This window comes from Perissodus microlepis, chromosome 12, assembly GCF_051167445.1.
Source record: "Perissodus microlepis isolate ML-2025 ecotype Zambia chromosome 12, ASM5116744v1, whole genome shotgun sequence".
Classification (NCBI taxonomy): Eukaryota; Metazoa; Chordata; class Actinopteri; order Cichliformes; family Cichlidae; genus Perissodus; species Perissodus microlepis.
The window spans coordinates 17,612,763-17,629,157 of NC_140472.1; the positions used below are offsets into that span (position 1 = coordinate 17,612,763).

The window sequence follows — 16,395 nt, forward strand, 5'->3', positions numbered from 1 at the left end:
TCCAAGTTTATCAATATAGTTCCGACATATCTTAGTGCACATGAAGGCATCATATTTTGCGTCTGTGGTCCTGCTGGGCGAACACTGAAGACAACATGGTAATGTGAGTTTGGAGACGATGCTACCCTTTCACACAGACCAGAGAGAGCCCCGTGTAACGCTCATGTGTGCTCTCGGCGTGGCGTATCCGAACGATGTCTGCTTTGGTGTCGTGCTTCATGATTAGAAAGGGGCTCTGGAGCCGAGAGAATAACGGAACCCAGCTGACAGGCGGATCGACCGTTGGACTGGTAAACACTCGGGCGCCTGTTATGTGTCAGAGCCGAGTCTTTAACGGCCGGGAAAGCTAATGGCAGAGGTAAAGGCTGCTTGATGATGATATAGACGTCCAAGTTGAAAGCAGGTGGGCCAGAGATGGGACATGAAACCGCACTGCTTCAAATTCATCCACTCGAGCGAAGGAGGATAGCCCCCCAGGCGAAATCTCCTCGGAGAGCAAACGGTTTGGTAAACGACGTTACAGCGCTGTGAGGCTCTCCGTTTCACGCCCCACTCCCAGACAGTGCCACCGCAGCATATTCCCGTTTCATCACTTGACAGAGATGTCCTTTACAATGGAGGATAATTTGGAGTCGGGGTGGGTAGCCGTTCGCCCGAATGCGTTTGAGGAGAAGGAGAAGCATAAATTTGTTTTCATCGTCGCTTGGAATGAGGTGGAGGGCAAATTTGCCATTACGTGTCATAACAGGACGGTGCAGAGGAGAAGCTTTGGTAGGGACCCTCCTGTGGAGGTGACTGGTCTGGAGGGGGACAAAACAAAATGGCTCGAAAGTCCCGTCAGGGATATAGCGTCTAGCAAAGGAGCCAGTGAGGCTAAAGCATGCAGCCCTAAAACCAAGTCCATGTCAAAACATAGTCCTGTCAAAATTCAGACTGCGACTAAACCCGCTGCTTCGCGGGTTAGCCCCGACACCGACGCGTTACAATCACTCAGAGAGGACCAGCTGTCTCTATCACTGGACTGCCTGGACCTGGAGGAGCTGGACGGTCTGAGCAGGGACGACTGCAGCTGGGCCGGACTCTTCTCCTTTCAGGACCTTCGGGCAATCCACCAGCAGCTGTGCTCGATAAACTCCGTCCTGGAGCCATGCCTGCCGGTGTTTCCGGAGGAGCCGGCCGGGATGTGGACGGTGTTGTTCGGCCCGGCGGAAGTATCTGAAACAGAAATGGACGAGCTGTGCTTCAATTTACAGGTGTACTTGGGTCACGCGCTCGACACCTGCGGTTGGAAGATACTTTCCCAGGTTCTCTTCACGGAAAATGACGACCCGGATGAGTACTACGAAAGCCTGAGCGAACTGAGGCAGTCCGGGTACGAAGAGGCGCTCAGCCGAGCAAATAAACATCTGCAGGAGGTGAGTTTTGAGATCCTCCCACAGCCTGTCTGTGACACAAGTGTGTCCGCACATCTGGAAAATTAAGATGCGCTGCACTTATCAGACCCGATTCATTGCACAGGGTATTTATTTTATTTATGTACAAAATTTAACAACACAAAAACACACAAACTCAGAAAAAAACAAAACAAAAAACAACCTAATATTACACGGGATTCACCTACAGTAAGACTTCAAAAAAAAAAGTCCAGTATGCAAGCTGGAGCTCTTTCTTCTACCAGGATGCTGAAGGCACAAAAACTCCCAAAGTGGATGTAGAACTGCTAGAATAATAGTCACTGTACAGGACACTAACTCCGGGTTTGCTTTGAATAATCATGAATACAGCAAGAAAACTCATGAGACAAACACTGGCTTATTCTTCAGAGAGGCTAATTTGGTCATTTCCATTTGCTATAATAAATCTGTTCTATGTAGGTTAGACAGTTATAGCAGGCACACTTAAAACACACAAAAAAGAGTTCAACAGAAATGGCTGAACTATTTAAACCAGATTTATTTGCTTGATTAGTTTAGATTGGAAGTTTTTATTTTATTTATTTATTTATTTATTTTTGCATATCTATCGTTCTATGCATATATTATACTGCATTAGTGTGTGTTGTTTGTCATTAAAGCTAAGAATTAGAAGTTCCAGGGGTACTGATGCGTCCTCCAGTATAGCCTTAAGGTTTGATTTTTCTTTAAATGATAATTTAAAAAACACTACGATGCATAATAACTAAAAATAATAAACCCAGAATTAATGAAAACAAAAAGGCATTTCATTTCCACTACTGTCACAGGACAGACGTCACAGGCTGAGAGGAGACAAGTAGAATCACGTTCCCTTTGAGTAGGAAGCTAGTTTCTGAGGTTAGAAAGAAAGAACAAAGTTCAGTTAAATTCAGTTTTATTTATAGAGTTCTAACTCACAACAACAATGTTGTAAGTTAGAACTCTATAAATAAAGGCGCTTTATATTGTCACAACAATCAGGCGACCCCCTATTAGCAAGCACTTGGCGACAGTGGGAAGGAAAAACTCCATCTCACTCACCTAAAACCAGGGCTCTAGACTAACTTTTTGCCATGGGCGTACCGGTACGCCTAACTTTAAAAAGTTAGGCGTACCGGCACAAAAGTTAGGCGCACACAAATTTTATAATAATTTATATAATATAATGTGTTTTTCTGGATACACTGTGCTTTTTCAGCATTCAAAGATTGATGACATTGATGAATTTTGAGAAGGATCAGGCCTTAACTTAACAGAAAAGTTAGCAATAGTTCTTTTCCTATTACAGCTACATCCACTTCTGTCGTGCCTAAGCTGCTCACTAGGGCTGGGTATCATCACTGATTTCTATAATCCGTTCGATTCCGGTTTTCAACATCCCGATTCGATTCAGCTTAGCCTCAGACAGTCAGAAATATTATAATTCTGATCATTTATCAGAACTGACTTCCATCAGAATTGTGAACATCACAGCAGATGCCTTTGTGTGAAAGTAACTGAGAATAAAACACAGAAAAACATGAAGGAGATTTTCCTGGTCTGGCTTTTTATAGCAGATAACCTTAAAAATATTCTACAATGTTCTGCATATAAAATTTAAATTTCTTCAGTATTGAACAACAGAAAAAATAGGCTTTCTTGTCCGAGGTCATTTAAGTGAAAAAAAGAAAAAGAAAAGAAAAAGACAGCAGCCGACAGCGCTGTAAACAACGGTAGACTGGTGGGTAATAAGCGAATGAATAATACAGAAAACAGAGATTGGAGACGGGAAACTGTTCTTGAAGTACAGAGAGAGATAGAGAGAGAGCTAGCTGTGCATGGAGTGTGATTTTAATTGTCGTGGAAGCAAAACAGCAAAATTCATGACGACATTGATCAAACGTGAAGGCAGTTTGCTGCTTCTTTTGCTGCTGGCTCTGTGAATTTTGGTTGGAGAGAGACAAAACCTGCAGCTCAGAATCAGCGCAAAAAGACGTAAACACAGCGCGGACCGGACGCATCAGAATCACTAAGCTCCGACAGCGTGTCCGTCTACGGGCCGTCGGGTGAGAAAGCCGAGAAAGACAAAGTTAATTCTGATGCGTCGGTTCCGCTCCGTGTTTACGTCTTTGTGTGGAATCCGTGTACCTGCTCTCATCTGCTGTTTGGTTGTTGTTGAAATGGTTTTGTGAGCTTTGATCTGAGAATCTGGCGTTTCTGGCAAAACATAGTTATATTTAAAAGTCGACTCAGGATTTAATGAATTGATATCGCTTTATTCAAGCTACTCACCTCCCACTTCCACCTGCACTTTCAACTGGACCACGGCCAATCAGAGAGGTCCCGCCCCTTACTATCTCTGATTGGTTTAGTCCACGATAGGGGCAAAATGTGTGTCTGTTGTTGACCACAGGGAAGGTTGCAGATTTTTTTATTTATTTATTTTTGCTACCCGAACAGTTGGTCGCACAGGTGCAACCAAATATTTTTTTTTAGTCGCACCACTGAAAAATTTGGTCGCATTTGCGACCAAATTGGTCGCACTCTAGAGCCCTGCCTAAAACTCTAAGGGGACTGAAGTGTGAGAAAACCAGATCACATGAAGTTACGGGAGGTAAAAAAAAAAAAAAAAAAAGACAGTGTAACCTCTGCAATACAAGAGACACCCAGTCAATGACAGGTAGAGTGCTTCAGTTTTTTCCTTTTCTCCAGAGATAAAGTGGAGTACCCAATAATGCTGTCTCACCAGAGAGCAAAGGGTTTTTTTTTTATTTTTATAAAAATTCACTGCAGTGTGCTGTACTAAACTCACAGCGAGCCAGCAGTCTGCTTATACAGCTGAGTCCACACACACAAACCTGGGATCAAAACTGGTTTCTTTTGATTGTGAGGTGAATTTGTAAGCCATAAAGTTAACATTATAACTATAATTCATGCTAGAGGAGCACATAACCTCATTATATGTTTATGACCTTTAACTCATTTTGAAATTATGAGCCTGACTGATTTGTGGCCTTGAAAATGAATTTTACATTTATTTAATAAATGCTAATTAAAGATGTTTTGAAGTAAAAGGAGTAATATTTATTTTAATAGCATCACTCATTTCAAATTGCAATGATTTAATGTTTGACCGGGACTCTGACTAATAGTGCAGACACCCTCCAGACACCATGCTCTGGGCCTGCTCCTCTGACACACTTAAGCAGCAGCTAATGATTGGTTAAAAGCTCATAATAGCAATAGGTATTGATGCTCATCGGCTCTCGCATTGTGCTCCTAATCAGCAGTGGTAGATTAATGCATCCTTGACTTGTGGAGCCAGACAGTAAGAGAAGGGCCCTGAGGGAACAGGTGAGAGAGGCCTTTAATGGAAGTGTTTTCAACAGTGTTACGTCTTCATAACGTTACAGTGGAAGTGGTAGATAAACCTTGGTGTGTTACCCGGATTTCTTTGAACTACATGGACTATTTAAAAACGAATTTTAGTGAAACCATTTCTTACAATACACTTATATTCGTTTTGCAAATGCAATGAAAAAGGATAGAAGGCTCCTCTTAAAGTTGCCTGTTTATGATCGCAGTCACAGCGTGATGCATTTCATGTCTTTTTTAACTTGGAGTTGAAACGACATGCATTTATACTGATGTGCTTATGTGACTATTCTGGCCGAGGCATTTCCTCTCTGCTCTGCTTTTGGCAGCAAAGAGAGACTAAATAGCGCACACGAGTGAGAGAAGCCATGTCGTTCCACCCAGACAGTCCCACACCCACTCCCGCTGTCAGAATAAAAAAGGCAGAAAATCAGACAGAGGAAGTGTTGCCTTACTGCCCTTTTCCTGATCTGAAAACATTAAACAGCCGAGCCATCCCTCTGATTGCTTCAGTAAGTGTTTATCAGTTTGGGATTTCCATTTGCTCGACGGAGGATTCGTCCTCGAGGAGCTGCTGATCTTATTCAACTGTTTATCACAGGCTGAGCTCCCTGGACTGCAGTGACAGTGCTCTATAGCTCATTCAAAAACAGAAGTTGTTTATTTTGTCAGATATCTCACACGTACACACATGCACGCACACACACACTGGCCTATCGATCCTCTCACTCCATTTGAGGGATGAGTTAATGCTTATTTTGGTGTTGCTGGTAGCCTACAGGATTATTCAGTCTGGCAAAAATGTGCGTGTATCGATCTTATTCCCAGCAGCTGCAATGACTCTGCTCACTTAGCCATAGTCTATGCAGCAAGAGACTACGCTCAGATATACTCCTGTTATTTACAGTTACACAAAGCATCCTTGTAGTCTAGTCATAGTTTTCACTCATAATCTTCTCGCTTTTTACTCCCTTCTATTCTGTTTGGATTCAAATCCCATTCATATCATGTATTTTAAAGCTTTAGATTTTATTTTTCAGATTGAAAAAATATATATATTATACTAGGCATTTTTATTGCAAATAAAACTATCCAACAGTGTATAAGTATTCAATATCACATCTCACTGCAAGATTGAAGTGATACAGTCGTTAATGAAATAAATAATTAGGATATCATTTATGTGACTCTGCTTAATCTTTACGTTTTGAGTATGTTTGCTAAGATATATTGTACTATGGTCCAAAAGCAGATTTAAGGCTTTTTAACTAAATTAAAAGGGCTAAATACTTTATAATTTATTCAATATAAAACAATTTCCAGGCTCTTCTACGCTTCATTTCTGATTAAATATTCTGGTCTCTTGTGATGCCCCCTCCACCTTGCTCTTGTGCAATCCCACCTTATTTTAAAAATCATGGAAACACCCCTGACTTGCAGTATGTTTGTAAGCTGCTCGATGTGCGCTGTTTTCCTTTGTGTTTTAAAAGTTGTCGATGTTAAGAAAAATAACTTCTTGTACGTATAAAATGCAGCTGCTGGAGAAGCACAAGACCATGGACAGTATGGTGGAGTTACTGGAGCTATATGAGGAAGAAGACCAGGCCTACGGAGGTCTGCTGGAGGCCTCCACACAGCTGTACCAGTATCTTCTGCAGCCCTTCAGAGACATGAGGGAACTAGCCATGCTACGCAGGCAGCAGATCAAGGTAACAATTTCCCCTGGTTTGGAATCAGAGAGGCATTCTTGATATTTCGTGGGAATTTGTTTGGACTTAGGTTTGGATCTAAATCCTTTAGTGACCCAGTAATTTTGCAAGACCTCTTGGCATTTTACCACGCCCTTTCAGTCAATCCATGACAAGTAGCTTACATAGTATGCATGCAAACAAACATTTTACACATAGGGGGTAAAAGAACACTGGTGACATATAACCAGGAGGAAATAAAAATAAAATGAGACACAAATTGTTGTTGTAGATCATGGGAGTTGTGTGGGTTTTTCTGACCTCTTCTTTAGCTGCTATGTTTAAATTACATATTATTTCTGCATTTAGTCAGTGACGTGGACGGATCATAAAACACAACGGACTTGACAGGAAATTCTCATGTCTCCTAAAATAGAGCCTGCTCCATTTGTCTGCAACACTGTGTATGTGTGTGTTTGACGAAGATGTATTATGGTATTACAAATTATCTTGTATTTTCTGATAAGCTCTAACACAGTGGGAGGGGGATGAGACGGATCTAATTGCAAAAGGAAGATGAATGCTGGTGAATGGATAAATGGTGGAAAAGCTTTGTTCAATCATTGCAGTGCTGATGGCACATTTATATTTAGCTCCATGACTCACACACAGCACATCAATAATAATAAGACCTCAGTGTCTTTTGGATGGATATTAACTTTGCCACTTGATATCCATCTACTAAGAAAAAACACAGCTTTCCCATCCTTGGATCAAAACCGCTTCCTCTAAGTTTTCCACAGTACCTGAAAAACTTCTGGTGGTGTGTGAGTGAAATGCTGTCAGAGTGAATGGATCTCCAATTTCCCGTATTCTCACAGAGACATGAATAAATCATGTTGTGTGGGGTCCTATAGGTGTACTGCAGGTAAACCTATAGGACCTAATGAAGAAACAGAATCAGTAGGAAGTATTTTTTATGTCTACAGCACGTACAATATGCTGTCCACACTGTTCAGCTGGGATTTGTCACCCTGGCAACCAGGAATCTGAACCATGAAAGAAGTAACAATTGCTGTACTTTATCTCAAACAATTACCTTTTTCTAACCCTGAGTATTTTTTGTTGTATAAACCTAATTGAGTCCAGCTTAATAACAAAGAATAATCGATATTAAATATTGTGTATATTGAATTAATAGTTTTTAGTATTAATAATAGTACAAATGAAATAGAAAAAAAAATCTTATGTGTATGAGTCAAGCTGTTGTCTCTGCTGTGAGCATAATCACTCCACCACATTCAGTGAATTCAGGTATTTTAGTGAAACTAATTCTTAGGAATAAGGGTGGAAATTTATGTCCAGAAGCACAAATCAATAGAGGTTGTTACTATTCAGAAAGGACCAGTCTGAATGGAAGGATGGATTGTTGAGTAAAGCTTTCCACTTCACGTGTGGCTGCTGTCAATCACAGTCCTTCAACTAAAGACAGAGAGTGTTAGCAACTTTAATCCTCTATGTCGACAGTCGGTCGGATGTATGGGTATGGTATAGATGCATACATATACTACTCTGATAAGTAGAGCAGAACCTCCCTTTTTGTCTCTCTGGATTTTTTCTGTAGTGCATTTAGTCTGCTCAACAGTATGTCAGCAGAATCGAGGCTTTGCCAGAAAACAAGAGGGGAGAAAGAGGTTACAAAACATGCAGGTCCCACCGAGATTTGAACTCGGATCGCTGGATTCAGAGTCCAGAGTGCTAACCATTACACCATGGAACCTCCTACCAGAGTGGGGGAGGTAGGAGTGGGTTACACTCAAACATCCGGGTGTATTTATAGCCTACAGCATCTGCAGCTACTACACAGCAAGACTTTCAGTGACTAAGTTCTTTTATCTTCACAAAATGGTTAGACAAGAGTAAGTGATCTCTCTTCTTCTAATGTTCATGCATGTTAGGTTAACTGATGATTCAGAACTGGCAGGACTGATGTCTGTCTACTCTGTGATGGAGTAGCATTTAATATCAAAACACTTGATCAAAGGTTATTTTTTGTGAAGTGAAAAACACTGGAAAGACGAATCTTAATTAAGAACTTTTTATACATATTTTTTGTACCCGAGTTAACATATAGATTGAGAGCATTTGAGATCCTCTTGTGAAATATTTATTTATATCCTGTAACCTTAGCTATATAGTAGCACAAATCAATATGGAAGAATAGTTTTATTAAAAAAACTTCAGGAAATTGCAGTGGCAAATGATACTGGTGCACTGCTGAATAGAGATGGAAGGTTAATAAGGGTCAGCCAGTTGATGTTTAGCTCTGTAATCTTGTTTGTCTTATGATTTCTGTGATATTCATTTCACTTCATTTCATTTCTGTTATCCTGTATTTTATGTATATAAGATGTAGATTGGTTATTTATGGTTGGTTTACACAGCTTGTGTATGTTTGTGTATGTATGTGTATGCATGTGTAGCTGTATATATCCACACGCTTGTGTGTGTGTGTGTGGGGGGTGAATTGTGTTGCTTACATTGTTGAGATATACATTGCTGTGCTTCAAAGTCACCATCTACCGGAACCAAATTCCTTGTATGTGTCTCTGCATATACATGGCCAATAAACGCGATTCTGATTCTGATTTTGTGTAAAAAAAAAAGGACTCTCCTGCTTTCCACATTAGTGATGGATTGTTTATTCTTTTTTGTTGTCTAACTCTCTGAAACATGATGCTGCAAAGTGATAATTAAATGACAAATGATGCTGAACTGATCCAAGCTTTAATTCGTTTTTGAAATTTGCACTAGTGCATCTCAAAAAATGTGAATGTTGTAAAATAGTTCAGACTTCCTGTAATTTAATTCTAGAAGATTAACTTTCAGTGAAATATTTCAAGCCATTTTTTTTGATTGGAAATGAAACCAAAATTGATTTAATCTGAAAAGAGGACATTGGACCAGCGAGCAGAGGTCCAGTTATTGTTTTCTTACACCTACATGAGATGTATCTGATGTTGTCTTGGGTTCAGGAGTACAGAGGTTGTGCGAACATCTAGCCTTCAGAACTGAGGCTTAAAGTTAAAGTAATTTGGACTGCATTATTGTGGCTGCGTATGCTGAACTAGAGTTTTTTAGAGTGTTTGAATAGTAATTTAATAAAAATCTATATGAAGTATTCTAAAAATTTTAGATAGTGGATTTCTGACTTCATCAAAATGGAAACAAAACCCCTGAAATATCAACTTTACATGTAATGAATATATGAAAGTTTAGCCTTTTCAGTTAAGCTATTAAAAAACAACTTTATATTGTATTTATGATATTGATAAATACATCTTCATCCGCTTTATCCGAGGCCGGGTCGCGGGGGCAGCAGCCTAAGCAAAGAGGCCCAGACCTCCCTCTCCCCAGCCACCTCCTCCAGCTTATCCGGGGGAACACCAAGGCGTTCCCATATTGATAAATACAATATTACATTAATTCATACTGTATTTGTTGATATTAATATTTACATGCTTAACTGGCATTATTCTATCTTCCATAAACATAACCAAAACAACAACGGAAACATTTAAGATTTAAGTTTTTTTAAAATTTGTTTGTCATCATCGCACATGCTTTTGTAATCTCAGTGATCGTGTGAGGCTGACACTACTTTTTGTTATAGATGTCTACTTGCATACATGCTCACTTGACTGTGCACACAGTAATTAAAAATAACTAAAGAGAAGATGGAATTTCATGACAGTTGCCAGTACTTCTGTGTGTGGGAGTGAGGCTGCCCCTCCAGGCCTACTTTTTGTGGTGAAAGCACTTAAATGGAGTGTGTGTTTAAACTTTAAAACCGTTCCACACAGATTTTATGTGTGGGGAGATTATCTGTACTGTTATATATACCACAGTGACTCCAAAGTTTAGGAGAACCATTTGTGTAACTTGCTCTTACCACTAAGTGGCAGTAGCTTAGTAATGTGTGATATTTGGAGTTTAGACCACCACCACTCTGGATCTCAAATGGAAAAGAAGCAGTGCTATCTTAAAGGTGTGTGTTTTTATGAATGGGCAGCTAACTTGTCATTGAGATTTGGCTCCACTGTGTACAAAGGAGCTGCTTCCTAATCTTTTTCTATTATTCTTATTCAATGATTATTAATTTTTTTAATATCAGCACACTATATACTGTATCCAAAGGATTATTTTGAGTGTTAATAAGATTTATTAAAAAACTAAACAAACTTACTTTTCTTTAGATTTTATTCATCACAGAAAAATATTAAATGTCGCTTTTTAATCTTGCTGAAAAAAATGTGTGCATATCCTCTCGTTAGATTTCCATGGAGAATGACTACTTGGGCCCGAGGCGCATTGAAGGTCTAAAAAAGGAAGACTCTGACTGGCAGAAGAAGGCTCAGGAGGCCGTCCTCAACATCCAAGAGTTTACTGTAAAATACTTTGAAATCACTGCCAGAGCCCAGAAAGGTACGGTCTGCCATCACTGACACGTCAAGTCGATAAAGCAGCAGAAGGATGACTTTGAATAATCAAACAGAGAACACGCACACACATAGTAGAGACATTGGCGTGTTATTGACCTGTGTGTGGTTTTGATCCCAGGGCTAATGCGATGTGGTATTAATGAGACACTGCAGACAGCTGTGCTTTAACAGAAACAGGAGGAAACAAGGACGACCTATTGATCAACCAGCTCTGCCAGCAGCTTCTGTCAGTGCAGGGTCACTCCACAATGTGTCCCTCTTATCTCGTGTTTTCCTTCACAGCTGACTCATTCTTTTATTATCTCAAATTCATCAGATGAAAAATCAAGTAAGTTAATTGCTTGAAGAGACGACTGAAAAGAAAGTAGTTGCAATATCCAAATGTGGCCAATAGATGTCTCCCTCTGTGTTATTGTAAGGAGCCTTCCTTTTATGTTAGACTTTAGTCATCACATAGAGGGAAAAGAAATTGCGGTGACGTGCCCACACACTGTACCAGAGGATGAGACTGAATGAGTCACTCTCACGTTTCACTCAGCCACCTGTGCAATGTGTTTTGTTGTCCATAGGTGTACACGAGCGTATGAAGTTGGATCAGCGTAAGTTTGGTAAGTCTTCGTGGACGGCGGCGGTGGAGCGCATGGAGAGGCTGCGCTACTCAGTTGCAAAGGAAACCCTCCAGCTCCAGAGAGCCAGGGAGATCTGTCTAGAGCAGAGGAAACACACACTTCGAGAAGAGGTGTGGTAACACGCTCACGACCAAATGAAACTGCCAGGCACGCTTACTAAGCATGCTTTGTTTTGTGACCGTTTTCTATTTTTTACATTCATTCCTTCCAGATGCAGAGTCTGTGTAGCAGTGAGGACGCGATGGCCCTCTTAGACCACATGGAGACCAAGTACTATGAGCTCCAGCTTCAGCTCTATGACATCCAGGCTGAGATACTACAGTGTGAAGAGCTGCTCCTCACTGCTCAGTTAGATAGCATCCGTAGACAGATGACAGGTTCTACTGCAGCTACTTTTTGTTTGCAAGATCTTAATTATCCTGTTTTAAAGAGAGTCCTGAAGTAGAATTTCTGCTATATTAACTGCTGTAAGACTTTCTGAATTCTGGTTGTACATTAATGGTTTATATTTATGTGTATGTGTGCTTTCAGAGCGTCAGGATGAAGTGGTGTACTATGACACCTTTGAAAGTGCGGATGATATAACAGAGGACGATACTGCAGAGAGAGAAGAGCTGCGCAGACTTCAGGTCAGCGCTCGACAGCTGGAGGCAAGGAGGGGGCGCATCACTGCCAAACGCTCCTATCTAAGGAACAAGAGGGTGTGTGTGCTTTACTCGCTTTTGTTTTCATTCCCGAAGTGTAGCCTGGATCATGAAGCCTATTCAAAATGAAGAAGTGAATGCTAATACTGTGGTTGCAATCCTGTTCAGCTCTTCTGTGCTAGATATTTGGATTTTCTCTACAACAAGTTATAAAGACACATGTCTCCAAGCAAATATGTGTATACATATATATAATTATGGTATGTTCATGACTGTGAGTTTTTATTGATTGTTTAAATTGGTGATGGTGTGTGTATCGATAGGAAATCTGTGTCTCCAACCACACTCAGAAACAGCAGAGACGCCAAATCCTCCAAAAGGACCCCACATCCCAGGTAGAAGTTCTTTTAGGTTTTTTTTAATGATGGGACTTTTTGCTGCTAAAGCATCTCCATCATCTCTCTCCTCTTCTAAACTCATGAATTACCAGCTGAAAAATGAAGAAGAGGAAGATGAGAAAAGGAAGAGCAGCAGAGTAAGCCAGGAGAGGCAGAGAACACTGGACAGATTACGCACTTTCAAACAGGTATGTGCCCTCCTGTTCACTGGAGGTGTCTCAGTATATGTAATTATCTTTTGCTCACCTACACCTTTGTGTCTTTTTCTAGCGGTACCCAGGTCAGGTGATTCTGAAGTCCACTCGGCTACGCACGGCTCACAGCACAAGAAGAGAGCGAAGAAGCGTGGAAATGAGTAGCTTGAGTGAGAGGGAGGAGTGCGCGGACTCTGTTTGTGTGCAGAAACAGGGCCAGCCGTTGTGTCTAAGTACCAGCGTGCAGACGGACCCCAGCCCCAGCTCCACGCTCACCACTCAGCCCACGACGGCGCACACGGCGTCGCTTCCGCCGCTGCCTGTGCCCAGTCCTGCAGACTCCTCCTGCTCTCCTTGCTCCTTGTCCTCATTGCTAGCATCCCCTATCTCCCCTCCTCCTCCACCACCCCCTCCACCCCCGCCACCAACAAGGGAGGAGCTGTCGCCCTCTGGGAGCCCGGGGCGGTGGGGGCTGAAGGCTGGGGGGAAGAGTGTATCAGAAGAGCTCGCTCTCTCACCGCTTGGCCCGTTTATCCCTCGCTTCTTTGACAGCAGCCAACTGGTGAGCGCCCGCAAAAAGCTGAGGAAGACCCCAGAGTTTGACGTCCACAACAGAAAAGGTACCAGGACTGTTAATAAGCAAAATAATTTGAATATTCACATTAGCTAATTACAGCAGCCAATCATAGTCTGTGTTTTTCTCCCCTGCTCACATGCAGTAAGCTCCCCCATGGACGAGGTGCTCGCCTCCCTGAAGAGAGGCAGCTTCCATCTGAGGAAGGTCGACCAGCGTTCCCTGCTTCCTGCCAAGGGTGACGATGACCCAAACAGCATCCTGGCCCAAATTCGTAAGGGGGTCAAACTTCGTCGCGTTCCCTGCAGAGAGAGAAAAGACCAGGGAGAGTTCCCGCCTTCCACCGACCCCCTGACTAGGAGCATCCACGAGGCGCTGCGCCGCATCAAGGAGGCCTCACCAGAGTCCGACTCAGACGACGATGGTTTGGCCGCCCACGACTGGGAAAGCTAGGGTTCAGGGCTGCACCCGTAACACAGATGACTTCAGCCTCTGGCACTGCACACACTGTACTGTACTGTAAACACACACACACACAAACAGTCAATCACGCATTCAAGCACACACATCTCAGCCACACATGTACCCAGTGACTACGCCAGAGAGTCACAACAATTATCACCAACTCACCAAACGCTCCAAAGGTCTATGGTCAATCTGTTTTCAGTTTCTTTTTCACACTACATCATCACGATGGTTAGCGATTATGTTTTTACTACTACTGTATGTCACTGTGGTTTTGTTCCCATCATCAGACTGTACTGATTCCATGTTTACTTTTTTATTTATATCAAATGTACTGTCTCGCTGACATACTGCACTGACACTTATTTGTGAAACTGTATATGGAAAGTGCTGATGAGCTGTGTGACCTCTTCACTCACCCTACAGCATAAAAGATGTCCGTTGCTGGTAATTTGAAGTTTTTGGGAGACTGAGCGATGAATAGTTTATACGTTCAAACTGGGATCACTGGATTTAGTGTCCAGATTGTAAATCATTACAGCATCTGATATTTTTCATCAAGCTGCCCCCTCACTATGTTGCCCATCTGGTTTTGGCCCATTCCCATCACGTGGGCATGGGCGTGTCTGACAATAAAAGGACCAGTGCTCATCTTTAAATCCTTGCCTCTGTGGCACCAGATTTGCGCTCCTCCCCCTTTCTCTTGTCCTCTTCTGGCCCTCACCACCCCCGACTCTCACAGCCTCTCTGAGTGAGCAAATATGTATCGACCCATCTGTTCGACCGCAGCATATGGCTGGGCGGGTGGAAGAAATAGAGGGTGCAGTAAGGTTTATCATTATTTGTCACATCTAACAGCATCTCTAATCTGAAGCTGGACACCTACGGTTAGAGAGGATTGGACGAGGGGTCACTGAAGTTTGTTTGGTGAGGTGGAGGTCAAGGTTAGTGTCAGTGGTGCTCGTGGGTAGATTCAGTTGGTGATTCCCAAACTTCATATAAGGGATAGTCACGGTGGAGGAGTGAAACTGGTCATGCTTGTTTGAGTGATGGATGGTACGTAGGAAGCTAGATTCTCTCTGCACTGTGGGGAGTCAATGTGGGCCGTGGAGCAGTCGGTTGTGATTGATGCGGTTTCTCCTGCCATCTTCTCCACTTTCTCTCCTCCCCTTTATTGCATTTTTCCAAATTTCTTTCCCTGCACTCGGTGGGCAGGAGAACACAGTAGGAGGCCTGTTACTCACAGTGCTGGAAGTGAAGATATGCACACATGGACTCACACTCTAAATTCACAGCCAACATGTGCAAAATCGTTTCAGTGACAGAAAATGGTGTGAGCACTTTGATGATACATAGTACAAATTCTAAATCACTTTATCTGTACAGGAACAATCATTATGCTTTAACCACTGGGGGAAAATATATATTTAGAAGCTAAGTAAGTTTAAAAGCACTGAACAAACTCAGTCCTGAATTTTTGGAAAGACAGTACAAGAATCTGCATAAACATAGCACAAAGACGTGGATTTACAGGTGTGGCTCTGAGCTTGGAAGAGCTTCAGCATGCACTGTCTTAAACAGCTTTAATGCAATAAATAAATAAATAAATGAATAATAGTTATAAAAAATAGTGTGCTTTTTCTCTTAAGCTTGTGTTGGGAGCCATTCACAGATTAATCACAAGGCAGAAAGAACAGGCACGGGTGTATATGTCACAGCTTGAAAGTAGCTCGGTGCTTAAGATGGTTTCTTTTTTTTCCTGGCAGAGCCAGTCTGAGGCACAACAATCTTCCATGGTACCCTCATCATGTAGCATGAAACAGACACTGACCCGACTTTAGCCTAAGACTAACTCAGACCTTACATGACTTCACTATAACTGACCAGGACAAAGTTTCTCCAATGTTAGTGCTAAAAGTTATGTTGCTCCTCTTATCTGTGGTCAGCAGTGTGTTTAAAACTTTTGGGAAAGCGGGCTCACACCTGTGAACCGGCTGTTTCTTACCTGATTGACCTGACTGTCATGTGCACTTACCTTTATCTATAAATAACCTCGACACAGCTGTATTTTTGCACTTCATTTCTTACTTTGTGTCCTGTTTTTATTTCCAACGTGTTTCCAGCCAAATCTTTTTTTTCTGATGCATTTGCTTCCTATAAAGACCTGTAATCGACAGGCTGACTATATGATCCTTTGTCTGAATACCTGTCAGTCACTTGAGAAGTGCAATATCAAAATAATGAAATATGAGAAAAGGAATGAAGCCTCTTCATTGGTGACAATGAGTTTAGATTGATTGCCTAAAACAGTGGACTTACTAAACAAACTGTTCCAAGAATACCTGTTTGCCTTTTCCTAGCATTCTCATTTATTCTGATGTTTTGTTTTCTTTTTTAATTTACAATTTTGCCCTTGCATTTGAATAAAACCTTGTGAAGCAAATTCTGAGATTGTCTACTGAATATTTTCGATTTAAAAAAAAAACAGAGCCC

At 41.7% G+C, this 16,395-nt stretch overlaps 1 protein-coding gene and 1 non-coding gene across 2 annotated transcripts; one reads left to right on the plus strand and one right to left on the minus strand.

Annotated features, from left to right (window-relative positions):
- Window positions 1-39: 39 nt before the first annotated feature.
- On the plus strand, window positions 40-16,345 carry LOC146376078 (junction-mediating and -regulatory protein-like). Its single transcript, XM_084947581.1, has 10 exons — window positions 40-1,415; window positions 6,344-6,517; window positions 10,831-10,981; window positions 11,568-11,737; window positions 11,839-12,004; window positions 12,159-12,328; window positions 12,595-12,666; window positions 12,762-12,857; window positions 12,940-13,483; window positions 13,583-16,345. The coding sequence occupies exons 1-10, from the start codon at window positions 603-605 to the stop codon at window positions 13,888-13,890; spliced, it is 2,664 nt and encodes an 887-aa protein (XP_084803707.1). The 5' UTR covers window positions 40-602; the 3' UTR covers window positions 13,891-16,345.
- On the minus strand, window positions 8,205-8,276 carry trnaq-cug (transfer RNA glutamine (anticodon CUG)). The gene has a single exon. It is a non-coding gene; the product is annotated as a tRNA-Gln (tRNA).
- Window positions 16,346-16,395: the final 50 nt, after the last annotated feature.

Excerpts from the sequence above, each read along its gene's own strand:
- LOC146376078 (XM_084947581.1), top strand. The coding sequence starts at position 603 with ATGTCCTTTACAATGGAGGATAATTTGGAGTCGGGGTGGGTAGCCGTT. Across the intron at positions 1,416-6,343 it reads CAAATAAACATCTGCAGGAG|CTGCTGGAGAAGCACAAGAC; the intron begins GTGAGTTTTGAG and ends TATAAAATGCAG. Across the intron at positions 12,329-12,594 it reads CCTATCTAAGGAACAAGAGG|GAAATCTGTGTCTCCAACCA; the intron begins GTGTGTGTGCTT and ends GTGTATCGATAG.